The sequence below is a fragment of the Quercus suber genome, unplaced genomic scaffold (assembly GCF_002906115.3).
Source record: "Quercus suber isolate HL8 unplaced genomic scaffold, Cork oak 2.0 scaffold_699, whole genome shotgun sequence".
NCBI classification, from domain to species: domain Eukaryota; kingdom Viridiplantae; phylum Streptophyta; class Magnoliopsida; order Fagales; family Fagaceae; genus Quercus; species Quercus suber.
In genome coordinates, this window is record NW_027070140.1 from 104,349 (window position 1) to 122,072 (window position 17,724).

At 35.1% G+C, this 17,724-nt stretch overlaps 2 protein-coding genes across 2 annotated transcripts; one reads left to right on the top strand and one right to left on the bottom strand.

Moving 5' to 3' along the window:
- Positions 1 to 4,579: 4,579 nt before the first annotated feature.
- On the top strand, positions 4,580 to 6,494 carry LOC136064505 (uncharacterized). Its single transcript, XM_065766331.1, has 2 exons — positions 4,580 to 5,379; positions 6,278 to 6,494. Exons 1-2 carry the CDS (start codon positions 4,580 to 4,582, stop codon positions 6,492 to 6,494), a joined length of 1,017 nt encoding a protein of 338 aa, XP_065622403.1.
- A 7,640-nt stretch (positions 6,495 to 14,134) lies between these two features.
- On the bottom strand, positions 14,135 to 17,020 carry LOC112040564 (sugar carrier protein C). Its single transcript, XM_065766332.1, has 4 exons — positions 16,882 to 17,020; positions 16,130 to 16,452; positions 14,693 to 15,328; positions 14,135 to 14,569 (listed from the first exon to the last, which is right to left on the bottom strand). The coding sequence occupies exons 1-4, from the start codon at positions 17,018 to 17,020 to the stop codon at positions 14,135 to 14,137; spliced, it is 1,533 nt and encodes a 510-aa protein (XP_065622404.1).
- Between the last annotated feature and the right edge of the window lie 704 nt (positions 17,021 to 17,724).

Consider the following 17,724-nt stretch of genomic DNA (forward strand, 5'->3'; position numbering starts at 1 on the left):
ATCAAAATCTTAGGGCTTTAAAGAACACCCTAAAGGCAGCATGGAAGATGGGTTCTGATTTGAGAATTGTGGAAGTGGGGAATAACATTTTGCAATTTAAGTTTGGGTCAAGATGTTAGTTAGAGTGGGTTGAAAAAAGTGGTCCTTGGAATTTTGACAATAACCTTCTCCTTCTCTGTCGATGGAGGAAAGGTTTGACATCAAAAAACATTAGTTTCTCCCATTCTCCTTTTTGGGTACAGATTTGGGGTTTTCCATTTGAGAATATGACTGAAGATATTGGAAGAGATATTGGCAATAAGATTGGAAGAATATTAGAGGTTGATAAGAGAGCTATGCAAGCATATTAAGCTAAGTTTTTAAGAATAAGAGTTGAGGTGCAGATTGATAAACCTCTTCGTAAAAGGGGGTATGTGAAGAATGATGAAGGTGGAAGATTTTGGGTTGATTTCAGGTATGAGAGGTTACCTACTTTCTGTTATAGATGTGGAATACTTGGGCATGATGAAAAACATTGTCAAGCAAGTTTATTGGAGCAATCATCAGGAAGGCAATATGGTGAATGGATGAAAGCTGGTGGAGTTTTGAAAGTTAGAGGAGAAAAGGAAAAGCTAAAGGAGCAATCCGTGACCGAGAAAGGAGGTTCGGCTTCTATGGTGGTGGACGATGAAGATAGAACAGAGAATGGGGTAGGTGGCCGAAGTTCTTCAGTGTTGGTGGTTGACGGAGGAGTTGAGCCAGCTAAGGGTTCGGTAAGCATGATGGAGGCAGATCAATTGGACTTTGTGATGAATCCTGTCATGTCCAATCACAGGAAACATGGTGAGCTGGTCAGGTGGGAAGAGAGGTTGCCAAAAGCTTCGAACAGTGAGAAGGAGCAGAATGCACGTGAAGGGCTGAGTGGAGATAGAACTAATTCAGTCAGGACTGAATGGAATGGGACTGAAGTGGGTCAACACGTAGTTAGTAAGGAATTTGGGCCGGATTTGAGTGGGGCTGGAAATTTAAGCCCAATAAAGATAAAAGAGACAAAAGATTTAAGAGGGGAAAAGAAGAATGGGCCAGATTTAAATGAAAATGAAGGATTAAAGCCCATTGTCCAGGCACAACCTCATTGTCCAGACCGAGTGATCACCCAAGGAGCTAAAGGAAGGATTAAAAAAATAGCAAGAGATAAAAGGAAAGCCCAAGAGGTGGTGAAGTTTGGAAAAGCCATGGAGGTAAGCAATAAGAGAAAGACTTATAATGATATGTTATTTATGTCTGATGAAAATGTCCAGAAACAATTATGTGTTGGGGAACAGGAAGGGGGTGAAAATTTCTTTGTTGAAACGGTGGTGACTGCTGAGCAGCACCGCCTAGATCAATGATTGCTTTAGGTTGGAATTGCTGGGGGCTTGGGAACCCCCAGTCAGTTTGAGTGTTGCGCGAGCTTGTGCAATGTTGGAAGCCCAAAATTGTCTTCCTGTCGAAGACAAAAATGAAGAAGTATCAGATGGAAAATGTGAAATTTAAAATTGGTATGTTGAATGGTTTAATTGTTCCTTGTGTTGGGAGGAGTGGGGGATTAGCTATGTTATGGTGTAGGGATGTAAAGGTAGAAATCCAAAGCTATTATAGGAATTTTGTTGATGCAGTGGTGACTGGCCCTGATTCAGGTTTTAAGTGGCGTATTACCAAGTTTTATGGAAATCCTGAAACTTATCGTAGAAAAGAATCATGGGATTTATTGAGAAGCCTTAGCCGAAAGTACCATCTGCCCTAGTTATGCTTTGGTGATTTTAATGAAACAGTATCGGTGAAAGAGAAGTTAGGTGGTGTGCAAAGATCCCAAAAACAGATGGATGATTTTAGAGAAGTTATTCATCAGTGTAGATTCAAGGATCTTGGGTTTGTTGGTCCTGAGTTTACTCGGTGTAATATGCAAGAGGGTGAAAGCAGAATGTTATTGAGATTAGATCATGCTTTGGCTACTCCTGATTGGGTGGATCATTATAAAGATGTTAAAGTGCATCATTTGGTGGAATCCACATCTGACCACTGCGCTTTGCTTTTAACTGATGCTACTGTGGCTCAAAAGTATCCCATTAAACGTAGATTTCAATTTGAAGCTATGTGGACAAAAAGGGCAGAATGCAAAGACATCATCCAAGGGGTTTAGGATGGCAGCCAAGATTTAAATTCTCCTATGGGAATAGCTGCTAGATTGAGATGTTGTGCTGATAACCTATCGAGATGGAACAAAGTGGTATTTGGGCAAATTCCAAAGAAAATTTGGGAGAAAAGGGAGACTCTCAATACTTTGGTTTGCAAAGATAGAAATGGCAGCTTGGGTGGTGAAATCAATATATTAAGAAAGGAGATTAATGAATTATTGGAAAGTGAAGAAATTAACTGACAGCAAAGATCTAAGGTGCATTGGTTAGGCCTTGGGGATCGAAATATGAAATATTTCCACACTAAGGCTTCAGATTTTAGGAGGAGGAAAAATACTATTAGCTGTATCATAGATAAAGAAAAGAATTGGCATGACTCGATTGATGGTATTGCGGAGGTGGCAGTATCGTATTTCAAAAATTTATATTCGTCTGCCTTCCCAACTTGTATTTCGGAAGTTCTTGATGCTATTCCAACAAAAGTCACGAAGGAAATGAATCAGTCCCTTATTAAGGAATTCACTAGGGAGGAAATTGAGATAGCGCTAAAACAGATGCATCCAACAAAAGCTCTAGGACTAGATGGTATGTCTACTATCTTTTTTCAAAATTATTGGGGTATTGTTGGTAATGATGTCATATGCATGATTTTAAATGTTCTTAACTCTAATATGTCTATGGCTGATATTAACAAAACAAACATCACTTTGGTGCCAAAAATAAAAAACCCCACAAAGATGATAGATTTTAGACCTATTAGTCTTTGTAATGTTGTTTATAAACTCATATCTAAAGTTTTAGCCAATCGTCTTAAAGTGATCCTTCCTCAAATTATAGCTGAAAATCAGAGTGCATTCCTTTCTGGGAGGCTTATTACCGACAATGTGCTTATAGCTTTTGAACTTATGCATTATCTTGAACACAAAAAGGAAGGTAAAGACGGTTTTGTAGCAATAAAGTTGGATATGAGTAAAGCTTATAATAGGATGGAGTGGGGTTTTATGAAACTAGTGATGGTAAAAATGGGCTTTTATGAGAAATGGGTAGAGTTGATCATGCATTATATTACTTCTGTATACTACTCTATCCTAGTAAATGGGGTTGCTTATGGTAATATTATTCCTACGAGGGGTCTCCGTCAAGGAGACCCTATTTCGCCTTATATTTTTCTTTTATGTGCAAATGGTTTTTCCTCTCTTATTAATGATGTTGCCAGAAATCACAGAATCGGTGGAGTATCTATATGTAGAGGCTGTCCTAAGATCACTTATCTGTTTTTTGCGGATGACAATCTTTTATTTTGTAGAGCAAATAGTCAAGAATGCCAGAATCTTATTAATATTCTCCAATTATATGAAGATGCTTCGGGTCAGAAGATTAATGCGGATAAATCTTCAGTCTTTTTTAGCAATAATACCCCGGATGATAGAAGAAGTGAAGTGTTGAATATGTTGGGGCCTATGCAAGACACTTGCCATAAAAAATACCTTGGATTACCCTCAATTATTGGCAAGTCTAAAGTTGAAATTTTTGCTGAAATTAAAGAGAGGGTGGAGAGGAAATTATCAGGGTGAAAGGAGAAAATGCTATCAATGGGTGGCCGAGAGGTCCTTATTAAAGCTGTTGCTCAAGCAATTCCAACATATACAATGAGCTGTTTCCAAATCCCGAAAAGTCTTTGTGATGAGATGGAAGCAATGATGAGGAAATTTTGGTGGGGTCAAAAGGGTTAAGAATCTAAGATTGCTTGGGTTAGCTGGAAGAAAATGTGCAAGTCCAAGTTGAATGGAGGAATGGGGTTTAGAAATCTTCAGGCTTTCAACCTTGCTATGCTAGCTAAGCAAGGTGGGCGGTTGATTTCGAATCCTAACTCTCTGGTGGCCCAAATTTATAAAGCAAGATATTATCCACATGGTGATGTTTTTCACGCAAAGCTTGGATCCAGCCCTTCTTATTCTTGGAGGAGCATTTTCTATGGGTTGGAAGTTGTAAAAAGAGGCACCCGATGGCGTGTTGGTAATGGTGAGAGGATTCTTATTTGGGAGGATAAATGGTTACCGACTCCAACAACATACAAAGTTATCTCCCCCCCGAAGTCTTTTAATGATTACCCTAGGGTCTCGGTGCTTATTGATAGAGATACTAGGAGGTGGAAAGGTGATGTAGTGAGATCTCTATTCTTGCCTTTTGAAGCAAGGACTATTCTAAATATTCCCCTTTGCCACAGCCTTCTAGAAGACCAAATTATATGGGTGGGTAATAGAAAAGGAGAATTCAGCGTAAAAAGTGCGTATTATATTGCTCTTGGGGTGGTAGATACTTTGGAGGAAGGTGAATGCTCTACCGGTGATTCTAGAAGTCCTCTATGAAAAAAGCTCTGGCATTTAAACATACCTCCCAAGGTTCGTATTTTTGCTTGGAGAATGTGTATGAATGCTCTTCCTACTTTTGTGAATTTGCAAAGAAAAGGTGTTGATATTTGTGATGTTTGTCAGGCTTGTGGTATGGAGCCTGAAATGAATTCTCATGTCTTTGTGAAATGTGAAGTGGATAAAAGGGTTTGGAGATGTTGGTTGGACTGTCCGACTGTGTTGTTGAATGTAAATATGAATATTTTAGATATAGCAATGGAGATTTTGGAATCTGGTACATCCAGTGACTTGGAGACTTTCTTTGGGGCTGCTTGGGCTATTTGGTACAATAGAAATAGAATTGTGTATGAGTCCTCAAGTCAAATTCCTGATCTTATTTGGGGTTTTGCAAAGAAATATATTTTTGAGTTCCAAAGTGCTTCAACAGCCTGCTCTCAAAACTTGTCTCGGTCAGAAGGAAAGTGGTTAGCGCCTTCTCCAGGTGTGTTCAAGATCAATGTTGATGGTGCTACTTCGGGAAGTGAAAAGAACTCAAGTGTGGGAGTTGTTATAAGGGATGCAGCTGGTAATATTATTGCTGCTTGCTGCAAATATTTTCAGGGTCATTCCTTGGCGGAGGAAGTTGAGGCTTTGGCTATGGAATGTGGTCTCCTTCTTGCCAAAGAGCAAAAGCTCCCCCAAATAATCTTGGAATCTGATGCTCTAACAACGGTCACTAGTGTCTTAGCAGCTGAAATTGGTGGCAGTCTTGGCCATATTTATCAGGGGATTCTTAGTCTGCTTGCTTCTTTTAGCTGGAAAATCAAGCATGTGAAAAGAGAATACAACAACGCAGCTCACGAGCTTGCTCAGTATACAAGGCAAAAGGAATCATCTCAAGTTTGGAAAGGAGTTTGTCCTCCTTGGCTGACTCAAGTTGTTCAAAAAGATAGTTTGTAGTTTGTTCTGTGCCTTGTACTTTTCTTTCATGGATTTGTTGTACTCTCTTTTCTATTTGGCAATGAAGTTTTCAGCAGGTTGCTTTGCTTTCAAAAAAAAGTTATACTTGCATTCAGTGGGTCTTGAATTCCCAATTTCAGCCTCTAATCAATTAATATGGGAGAATTTTTTATTAGAATGTGTTAAAAGTGATTTCGCTATGAGCCTTTATTTTTTCCTAAACCAAATGTCGTTTTCTATGACATCTAGAGATTTTTTTTTCCTAAACCAAATGCCATTTTCTATGCTATCTAGAGAATGTAAAGAAAATGGCATGTCGTTGATTTCTTCTTCTAGACAACATTGGACCAAAACAATGCCTATTCACACTATTTTCAGATACTCAAGATGACAAGGACAAAACAAAATGATTTGACTATTGACATGCTGTTTTGAGTAAATGGCTTGTCTAGATGACACGATCACAACGATATACCTATGTTGGAGAGCATCCACAGCAATGAAGCTATTTTTTTAGCTATTTGGTGTCATAAAAAGTCACTTTATCTATTTTACCTACTCATTTTACAAAACATCCAGCAGCAGTGAATCTATTTTAGCTTCAACACAATAAAATAATATAAACATCACAATAAAATAATATATCTACTACAATAAAATAATACAACTCACTGCCAAAAAAAAAAAAAAAAAAAATATTTTTTGTAACTCACAATAAGCTTGACATGCATTGAGTGGTTATTCATACTAATTTTCATGCTTTTGGTATCATTATATGAGTCTTAGAATCTGTGTTGTACTCTAATGTAGAAGCCAATCTGTGCACCCTCTTGTTGTTGCGGCAAATCCACTGGATCCCAACCAATTTGCAGTTGGGTTGACTGATGGATCTGTAAAGGTTATAGAGCCAACAGAATCAGAGGGGAAGTGGGGTTCAAGTCCACCAATGGATAATGGGATACTAAATGGCAGGACAGCATCATCATCTACCACAAGCAACCACACACCTGATCAGACACAAAGATGAGATCCCCTGTATTTTACATAGTGATGTTAATCCCATCTGTATTTTATCAGTCTACATTTTTAGGTTTTTATTCCACCATTTGTTCCTTGTCAAAGATAAGCTTGGACATAAAATGTTAACGGTTAGAAATACATTCTTGTATACGTAATTTGTTGTAGTCAACTCATAAAATGAATTGTATCTTGTAGTAATATCCTGTTCCTCGGAACAGTTGTAATGTATTTATTCTTCTTTTCCTCATTGATAAATATGGTCATAAGGTTTTTAATGGAATAGAGATCATTAGATGGCATGTTCTAATATTTACAATGAAAATGTTATTTCTTCTGTTGTAGAGGACTTTTCGCAAGCAATTAGCTGATAAGCCTTTTTCTAGGCTTATCTATATAAAGAGGTACAAACAAATTTAATATGTGATTAAACAACATTATTTTCATATAGGTTCATTAGTGACATTATTTTTATAGTGTATCAATCTAAACACACCACATTAGCAATTGTTAAAAAACAATTGAAAATTTTTCCATCATTAGATTTATTCACATAAAATGCCATTTCTTCCATAGTTGATGACCTTTGTTTTTTAATTGGTAAGTTATACTTGCATTCAGTGGGTCTTGAATTCCCAATTTCAGCCTCTAATCGATTAATATGGGAGAATTTTTTATTAGAAATGTGTTAAAAGTGATTTAGCTATGAGCCTTTATTTTTTCCTAAACCAAATGCCGTTTTCTATGACATCTAGAGATTTTTTTTTCCTAAACCAAATGCCATTTTCTATGCCACCTAGAGAATGTAAAGAAAATGGCATGTTGTTGATTTCTTCTTCTAGACAACATTGGACCAAAACAATGCCTATTCACACTGTTTTCAGATACTCAAGATGACAAGGACAAAACAAAATGATTTGACTATTGACATGCTGTTTTGAGTATACGGTGTGTCTAGATGATACGATCACAATGATATACCTATGACGGAGAGCATCCACAGCAATGAAGCTATTTTTTTAGTTATTTGGCACCACAAAAGTCACGTTATCTATTTTACTTATTCATTTTACAAAACATCCAGCAGCAGTGGATTTATTTTAGCTTTCAACATAATAAAATAATATAAACATCACAATAAAATAATATATCTACTATAATAAAATAATACAGCCCATTGCCAAAAAAAAAAAAAAACACCACAAACCGATCATCTGAAGATTCTGGAGAACAATATGCAAACCCAAAACCCCAGCCACCTCCATTACCACCTACAACCACCTCCACTGTCCACAAGCCACCATTAACACAACATAAATCCATCAAATTTGCAACAAAATCATCTCAAAAACCAACCAAAATCACACATAAAAACAACTAAAATTCAACAAACCCACAAATCCAGCAAACAAAAAAACCTAGGGACAACCAACAAAAAAAACCTACACCACCGCCACGGCCAACAACAATCGCCCACAGTAATGGCTTGGGACAACCCACCACCACCAAGCTTGGGTTGCCGGCAGCTTGGGACTTGTGTCGGCAATGGCTTAGGACTTGGGTCACTGGCGGCTTGGCGGGTAGTGGCTAAGGAGTGGTGAGGAGTTGGAGGAAGAAAGAAATAAAAAAAATGAAGGTGGAGAAGAGAAGGGCTGGGTTTGGTGAAGAAGAAAGGTGAAGTAGAAAGAAAAAATAGAGAAAAAATGGCTGGAGGAAGGAACAAAAAAAAAAAAATTTGAAAGGGAGAAGTGCTGGGTTTGGTTCAGTGAAGAAGAAAGAGTGAATGTGAAAAAGAAAGAGAAAAGAAAGAAGGAGAGAGAAAAGCTTAATTTAATAAAAGAAGAGAGAGAAACCAATTAAAATATATATATATTTTTTTGCCTTTGAACTACAGTGCACATCTATCTTTAGATGTGCATTGTAGCTAAGAAGCTAAATTTTTTAGCTTTACCTCCACTGCTGCAGTTCTACTTTTGTGATTAGTGGGGCTAAATAGCTATATTTTTAGTAATAAAACTATTTAGTACCACTGTTGTAAGTGCTCTGGCTAAATAGCTATATTTTTAGTAATAAAACTATTTAGTACCACTGTTGTAAGTGCTCTTAAATGACAATTCTACAAATGACCAAATGATTGTCCTCTTCATGCCACATCTTTGTTGCCTAAATAGTAAATGGCACTCAGGCCCAAAAAAAAAAATGGTCATCTATGATAAGGTGGTGGTAATGCTAATAGTTAAAAAAGGGGAAAAAAAATGGAACTAGTCTACATGAGAGAGAGAGAGAGAGAGAGAGAGAGAGAGAGAGAGAGGCATTTGTGGCAATCTAAAGAGATGAGCTTGCAAGATTAATACTTTACATAAGATGTCACCTTTAAGCAAAAAAGGTTGCAAGATAATACTTGATGGAAAATGTCGCTATTGTGCTCCTTTAGGCTCAAAAGGTCAAGGCACAATGAAATTATTCATTGTATTACAATTCTCTAAAATAAGATGAGCCACTTCGTAAGATTTTAAGAAAAATTTATGCCACCCACATTTAAGTGATAAATGAAAACTCATATTTTAAGGATTTTATTTGTGAATAACATTATGGTGAATAACAATTTCTAAGTAACTCTCAATCAGTATAACCCATTTGGTTAATAAACATCTTGAAGTTAAAAGTTTTAAATTCCTTGATAGAAATAGGGTTATGGAACAAATCTCCTATTTTTATGGGCAAAAGTTAATAATTTGCATATATTATAATTTAGAAATATTTTTTTTCAAACAAATAAAAAGGATAAACTTTAAAGATAAGTAACAACTGTAATTTTTTTTTTTTTTTTTGAACTTGAAGGGAAAAAAATCTTAAAATTTTGGGAATTCTCTTTTTAAATTCAAAGTGAAATTTTTTATTTGACATTTATGACCCTATATCTAAATGAAATTACCCTTCATTAATAAGGGTATTTTTGAACCACATAAAAATCCAGTTGAAAGAAAGGAATCATCCTATATATAGTATATATATAGAGTTTGTCTCCATCAAAATGAATTATGTGAGGTAAATGTCATAGACTAAAAGACACATTTTATAAATACACTATCATATAGTGAGTCTTCTTTTTCTCCGAACACTCAAATAATTATGACTAAAGGTATGTTTATATTTGTTTTGTTTCCACTACTGTCTAAAAAAAATTTCTTACACACTTGTGAATTGTACATAAAATATACTCTTACTAGACTCTGATTATATTCAATACCCAACAATAAAAGATTCTCACCCTTTTTGTAATGCAATGGTTCTCTCAAATTAACATATAAAACCCTAACTCAAAGCACACAAAACCAACAACATGGAAGAGAACCAGATAATCATTACCTCTAATCTTGCATTATCAGAGAAAAAATACCACAAAATAGAATATATATATATATATATATATAAAGATGTGGAAAGAAATAAAAGAGAGACTACAACATGATAAAAGTAGGCTAGGAGAATTGAAAAGACTCACTACTGAGCTCAAAGCCAAATGCCTCCTCAGTTATGTTATCCTCTGGTGGTGGAGTGGGTTGACAACTTGTCTAGCCCAATTGCTCTTCATTTTGTGTTCACCCAATAGCAGAGAAAGCACATTAGAGCAATGAAGACAAGGGCAAACCATATGATCAGGATTCAAGATTATGATCTCCTTCTTTTGGGAAAGATCAAAGGGCACAAATGGTTACTACAAGAAAAAAAAAAACTCTATTGCAACAAATTGTTTTGTTGCAATAAAGTCGAAATTTTTGCAATAAAACCTTATTTTAACGAAAATATTTCGTTGCACGTTATTGCAATAAACTCTGTGGTGACAAAATTTTCGTGTGCAATAGCATTTTATTGCAAAAAAGTATTTTATTATTATTATTAAAAATACTTTATTGCAACAAAAATATTGTTCTATAATTTATTGCAATGTCATTAGGCTCCACACTCTCAAATTTTTATTTTGTAAAATAAACGGTGGATTGAGAGAATAGGAAAGAGAAAAAGGCAAAGTGTGCGAGAAACAAGGGAAAGGGTTATTTTTGTAACAAATAAAATATTGATGCAATATATTAGTATTTTTAAGTCTCTATTGCAACAAAAAGTAATATTCGCACATATTTATGTTTATTGCTATTGTCTCTTTGTTGCAAAATGATTTTTTTTTTTTTTTTTTTTTTCATGTAGTGGGTATTGAGGAGTTAGGGACGCGATAGGTCTAGGGTGAGGCCAAAAATACCCTACCCTTCTATCTCGCACAAAAAAATAGCAATCTTTTTGGCTCTCATTTGTAACAATAATGAACCTGATTATTTTACTATATATTGATGTGGTCTTTTTTTTTGTTTTAATTTGACAGGTTGTATTTACACACGCTATATATTGCCCTATTCACTTTTATTATAATTTCTTATATTAGAAACAATATTATGATCCGATAAAAATATGAGATTGGTATCAAAAAATTAAGAAAAGGCCAGAGGGTAAAATAAAAGACTAAGATTGGCATCCAATTCCTGCGTTGCCAACATAGCGTGATTTATAATTAAATAGATGTGTGAAAATTGAAAACTGAAAACACTATAGTAAAATAATTTTAAATGTGTAATAGTGCCATGAGACCCATTTTTAATATTTTTTCTAAATAAAAAGTTATGGTGCTCATGAATAGTGCGTGAATATGTGCAAAGCTGAACAGTGTGATGAAACAGTACTTTTGTGTGTGAACAGTAACTTTGTCTCTACACAAAAACGCGTGCATCGAAAACAAAAAAAAGAAGGAAAATGCTAGATGCAGACACGCTGGTTTTTTCAGCCGAATCCAAATAGTCACTAAGTTGTTGTGGATATGAGATTGATTTGATGTTTATGAAATTAATATTTGTGTAAATTTCATCATTAGTTTTGAAATATAATTTCTTCTTCTTTATTGTTGTAAAAATTAGGTAAATTTAAACTTTATAAAAGTACTTTGATAATAGACTAATAACACAGGTGGATGAAACTATACATGAAAGGGAGGGAAAACTGTAGCCTCTAATGATCCGTTTGGATTGATGAAGAGTAGAGTAGAGTAATTAAGTAAAATTGGCTCAAAATTAGTCTATTTTCAGCCAATTCTACTCTATTCTCCTTCACTCTCCTCTCAATCCAAATAGGTCCTGAGTTGTGAAAAATCAATTAGACAGTCATATAAATATAAGAATTTGTGTGTGTTTTGGTTTTAAAAGATAAAGAGATTGGAACTTTCAAGCAAGAAAATATTATCCCTAAAACAAAGCTACGAGAGATTTTAGAAATAATAAAAATGTCTAATTTACATTCACTTTTATTTTATATATATATATATATATATGAGAAGATGATATTGGTTAGGGAGTACAAAAGAGAAATTGAATTAAGAATCTGAGTTATATTATTGATTTAGACCTTTATATCAATGAAATATTTTGCTTACACTTTAATAATTAAGCAAAGATATACAAATACAAGCATGTAGACCTGCTTAATTTTATAAATGCATATATATTGATATTATATAGTTTGGTCCCAAACAAAAATTTCTGGATTCAGCCCTAGAAAATACCAAATCACTAAAACACTGAACAAATTAAGTTAATTTTCAATACGCACACTAGGAATTAACCTTTTGAAAAATAAATTCGAAATTTATTGGTTCAAGTGGTATGATCCACGGACATTATCAATTTGATTTGCCTATTTGCTCCTGAATATACCGTTATTTCAAGTTTATTCTTTTTTTCATGGCCACTAAATATATCCAAGTGTGTCCTATATATGTATTGGAGTAAAGGAAATAATTATAAAAAATTAATAACCAATATTATATTTTCTTAATTTATTTCTTCACACCATCAACAATCCAACTATAAAAATAAATAAAGAAAATTTTAAAAGACCCGTATTTTTGGATACTTACTACTTTTCCATTAAACATTTTAATTGTTTTGTGGTGAGAAAAAAAGATAAACAAATGAGAATAAAAGGAATAGGTAAGCGTAGAAATAATCCACGGGGGAATTGTTATTTGTAATTCATTTTTATACCTTTTAAATTTTGAGGAAACAAGCAGACAGGTAGGACAAATGTGGTGAAAATGTCTTTTTTTAGGTTGCTAAGTTTTTTTGAGAAGGAAGACATCTAATATTATTAGCTAGAGTCGGCGAAAAGAACAGAATAAAGGTGGGGAGGAGTATCCTCCATCCATACAGACAAACCTCTGGCATGTCTAGCTAGGTTATGAGCAACCTTATTACCATCCCTATAAGTATGAGAAAAAGAAATACACTCGTTGGTAACTAAGGTGGACTTAGCCAAAGAGATGATGTGACCAAATGAGGAAAGAGAGTCTTCTGCATTCATGAAAGTTTTGATCACCACTTCCGAATCACCTTCGAGGATAAAAGGTCTAATACTGTGCTCCTGAGCAAATGAAATCGCCCTAGCAGCAACCATAGCTTCTATAATATCAGGGGAGAAAGGAAGTGGAGCTTGTTCCGAAAGAGAAGCCATAACACTCCCTTCCCAGTTTCAGATTACAACACCAAGCCCTGCCTTATTTATGGCTTGTTTGGAAGTTTAGAGAGGGAGGAGAGTAGAGGGGAGTAAAGGGGAGGAGAGTAGGGGGGAGGAGGGTAGAGGGGAATGGTTGTCCTCCACCTTGTTTGGATGTTTTTAAAATTAGTAAGGAGGAAGAGAGTAATTAGCCATTTACCATATTTTGATGTTTTAAAAAATAGGATAAAAATGAGAGGAAATGATTTAAATAGACAAATTTACCCCTTTAATCAACATTCTCTTTTCTGATCCAAATCACACAAAACCAATAAAGTCAAAATCTCAAATTCAATTTTAACCTAAAATCCACAATTCCTTACAGTGATTATTCCGCAGACCAAAATCCTAGGCAAATCCCAAAGCGCAGAGATATTCAAAGCCTCTTGGCCGTCATATAGGTGGCAAAACCCGCGAGTCAGTTTGGCCTTGTAGAGCGAGTCAACGGTGATTTGCATGCGGCGCATCTTCAGCATGTCGTGGAAGAAGGAGAGGAGCTCCGACGGCTTGGTCTTGACAGAGCGCGATGGCGATTTGCATTTGTGGGAGGTGAATGGAACGGAGGTCTCGATCGTGAGGGTTCTAGTGTCATCAGTTGAGAGTTGACGGTGGAGATTTAGGGAGATAAAGGTGGAGATAGGGCGAAGGTGATTGGAGTGCGAGGTTGAAGAAGCTCTAGGAATTTGAGATTTCTGTACTATTAACAACAACTTTGTTAATTACTGCTTGTTTCTAGGTAAAATGTTACTTTCTTGGAGAAAATATCAATGCAAATATTGAAGAATTTCTTTTTAAATAATCAAAGATTATTTATATAATCGGTTTGTAATTTTGTTAATTTAGAAAGGGTAAATTAGAAAATTTATTTGGTCAATAATTTATCTATCCTTCCATATCTCTCCAATTTTGGGAATTAAAAATTAGGGGTTAGAAGTAGTTGAAACCCCTCCAAACTACTACCTCTCATTCCTTAAAAAACTTCCAAACAAGGTAATTGAATTATTCTCCTTTTCTTTACTCTACTCTCCCTCCCTTTTTAAACTTCCAAACAGGCCATTAAACTTGGGGTTGATCTTCGGGCATGAATCTCCTCCAAAACCAATGCTCCTTCCACACACTTGTCATTTCCTCAATGGGAATGTTCTTGGTCTCCGGCAAGAAGAAATAGACAAAGAGGGTCATGAGTACCACGAAAAAAGCAAAGAGGATGAACAAGCCAAACTTCAAGTGACAGAGCATGGTAAGGAATAGTTGGGCCACAATGAATGTGAAAAGCATGTTCACACAGACAGTGATACTCTGTGCAGCCGATCGAATCTCTAGTGGAAAAATCTCACTTGGCACTAACCATCCTAATGGCCCCCAAGACCACGCAAAAGCAGCTACATAGGCACAGATGAAGAACACAAGAAGGCCAGCGTACCACTTGGGCAAGTCAATCACTTGACCTGATACCCCAAATTTCCATCCAATGAAGACTGTCACCGAAACCTACAACATATATGCAATGTAATTTACATTATATAAAAAATTTATGGACGCAACTTTTGATATAGGAATATAAATGAATACACATAAAAAGAAATGTAGTTAGACTTTGTATATGCGTGTTACCTGAAATATGAGCATTTGAATTCCACCCTCTAGGAAAAGAAATTTTCTACCCCATTTATCAGTACCATACATGGAGACCAATGTAGCAAAACAATTTATTCCACCAGTGATGAGTGCGGATAAGAGAGAAGCATTATCCCCAAACCCAATTGTTTTGAAAAGCTGAGGAGCATAGAACATGATAACATTGATGCCCGTAAATTGCTGGAAAAATGGAATAGCCATGGACATAATCAATTGAGGCCTATACTTTCTATTCCGGATGTTTCTCCAAGGGTGTTCAACAGCTTTGGAGGCTTCACTTGCTGCCACAAGATCCTCGAACTCGGCCTCAATTTCCTTATCAGAAACACCACGAATTCGCTTGAGTATTGCTCGGGCTTTTTCGGGTTCATTCTTCTCAAGCATTGAGTTTGGGGTGTTGGGGAGGAAAAATGAGGAGATCACAATGAAGAGGGCAGGAATAGCTGCACCACCTAGACTAACACGCCATCCATAGCCACCTTTGATCTTGGGTGTGAGGTAGTTAACAACATTGGCTATCAAAATGCCTATTGTAATACATAGTTGGAAGATAACGTTGAGAGAACCTCGAAGTTTGTATGGAGCCATCTCTGAAAGGTAAAGTGGTACAGCCTGCATGCAATAGAGATCACAATGAAGAGGGCAGGAATAGCTGCACCACCTAGACTAACACGCCATCCATAGCCACCTTTGATCTTGGGTGTGAGGTAGTTAACAACATTGGCTATCAAAATGCCTATTGTAATACATAGTTGGAAGATAACGTTGAGAGAACCTCGAAGTTTGTATGGAGCCATCTCTGAAAGGTAAAGTGGTACAGCCTGCATGCAATCGAATAAATTAAAGTTATTTAGTGACATATTTGTACAGCTTATATACTAGTTCAATTTTGAAAGAAATAAAATAAGCTTGTGAATAATTCTATCAATTAATATATAGAATTAGTAAAGTTTCATGTAAAAATAATTTTTTTAGTCATAAATTGAGGATTTTAAGAATTATGTACTTCCCCTATAAATTTAGGATAAATGCATGATGTAACCCTAAGGCAACCCATGAATTAGGATTGTGATTATTTTTCGAAGCTAGTGGCTTCATTATATTACTTAAAAAAATTATTTTTATTACATTTTGATTATAAAAACCAGATAATTAAAAATATAAATATATTGAAAAAACTGATATTAGATACCAATAACAAGAAATAAATTGGTACAAACAAAAGCTTAATTATTTTATTATTATATCTAAAAAGATCATTACCCAATGCTAGTCCCAGTTACGTAATATGATTTAGGAAGGATAAAAATTAAAATTTGCATGTAAAAGACTAAAACTAAAAGCAGTAAAAGCAAAAGAGAGAAAGAAAAAAACAAACAAGAAAAGCTAATAATTAAGGGATTTTATATTTACCTGATTAGCAAAGCCTACACCAATACCCAATAAAATTCGACCAATGATAAGCATAGCAATATTTTGAGCAGCAGCATTGATGATAGCTCCGGCCAAGAAAACCAAACCACCAGTGAGCATGGATATTTTCCTACCCAACTTCTTGGTCACCCATGATGCACCAAACGATGCCAAAAGTGCAGCCAAGTATAGAGAAGATGTAAACATGGTCAGTGTCACACTGTCAAATTTACAGTACTGATTGGTTGATTTATCTAAGGCCTCCTTATGATAAACCGATGGGAAAAACTTTTGCAAGAAGGGATCCATGGATGTCACACCACCTATATACAAAATTATCATATGTTAGAATCTGTTGGTGCAAATACAATGGTAATAGAAATAACATAAAGAGAAACTGAGTCCACTCTTCACCTCCCCATTGCGCACGTATCTAGCCCAATATCTAAGTCAATACATTTTTGCCCATTAATCACCACAATTAAAAAGAATAAAAAAGTCTCTCTCCTTTTCAATGTGGGATTAAATATTTACACTAACTCCTCATCTCCCATATTTACTCCCACATCTTTACATTTATGTTATTACATTTATTCATTTTATTTATTTAATATTAAAAATGCTCCTACAGAATCAAATTAAAAACATCAACGTACATGCATGGAACGTTGGTGAAAGAAGAATTAATTATGGAAAATTAAAGAAACATATAGCAATATTATATTGTGGTTCTTGAATGCATATATGCTTACCTGAGATACCAATATCGTAACCAAAAATCAAACCCCCCATGGCAGCGACAATGCAAGTTACCAACACATAGAAAGTGATTTCTCCAGGGTAATTCTTTGTAGGATCACCATTGTTGGGACCAATCCCTCCAGCAGCCATAGCAAACAGCAAGAAACAGAGAATAACAAAGATCAAGGAGAAGGACAAGAAAGAAAGAAGCAGAAAATATGAAGAAAGATATGGGTTAAATTAAAGAGTATATGGTTTCTTATATATATATATATATATATACATATATATATATATAGAAAGCTTAAGGCGGTGTGTAAAATCTTTACCCTGCTAGTAATATAGTTACTATATTGTACAATTACTGCTAGCTTACTCTGTGAGTTCAAATCTTCTGTCTCACTTTTCCTGCTCTACTTTATGCTCCACCAATAAATACTTGCCACGTGTTCACTTAATTAATTAAATACTACAGTTATTAAATACTGTCATTATTGACTTATTAATACTACAGTTATTAATTAATAGTAATATTTAATTAATTAGATAAATACGTGGTAAATATTTATTGGTGGAGTAGAAAAAGTGGGACAGAAGATTTAAACTTTTATCCTACGAGTAATAAAGTTACTATATAATCACTGCTAGCTTATCCTGCTATTAATAGAGTTACTATATTGTACAATTACCCATATATAGAAAGCTTAAGGCGGTGTGTACAAAATCTTTATCCTGCTAGTAATATAGGCCTTGTTTGGATCCCTTTTTTTCATCATTCAATTTTCATCACTTATCACTTAAATACTCTATCTGTTTGGCACTATCACTCACTTGTCATTACTCAATATTTTTCA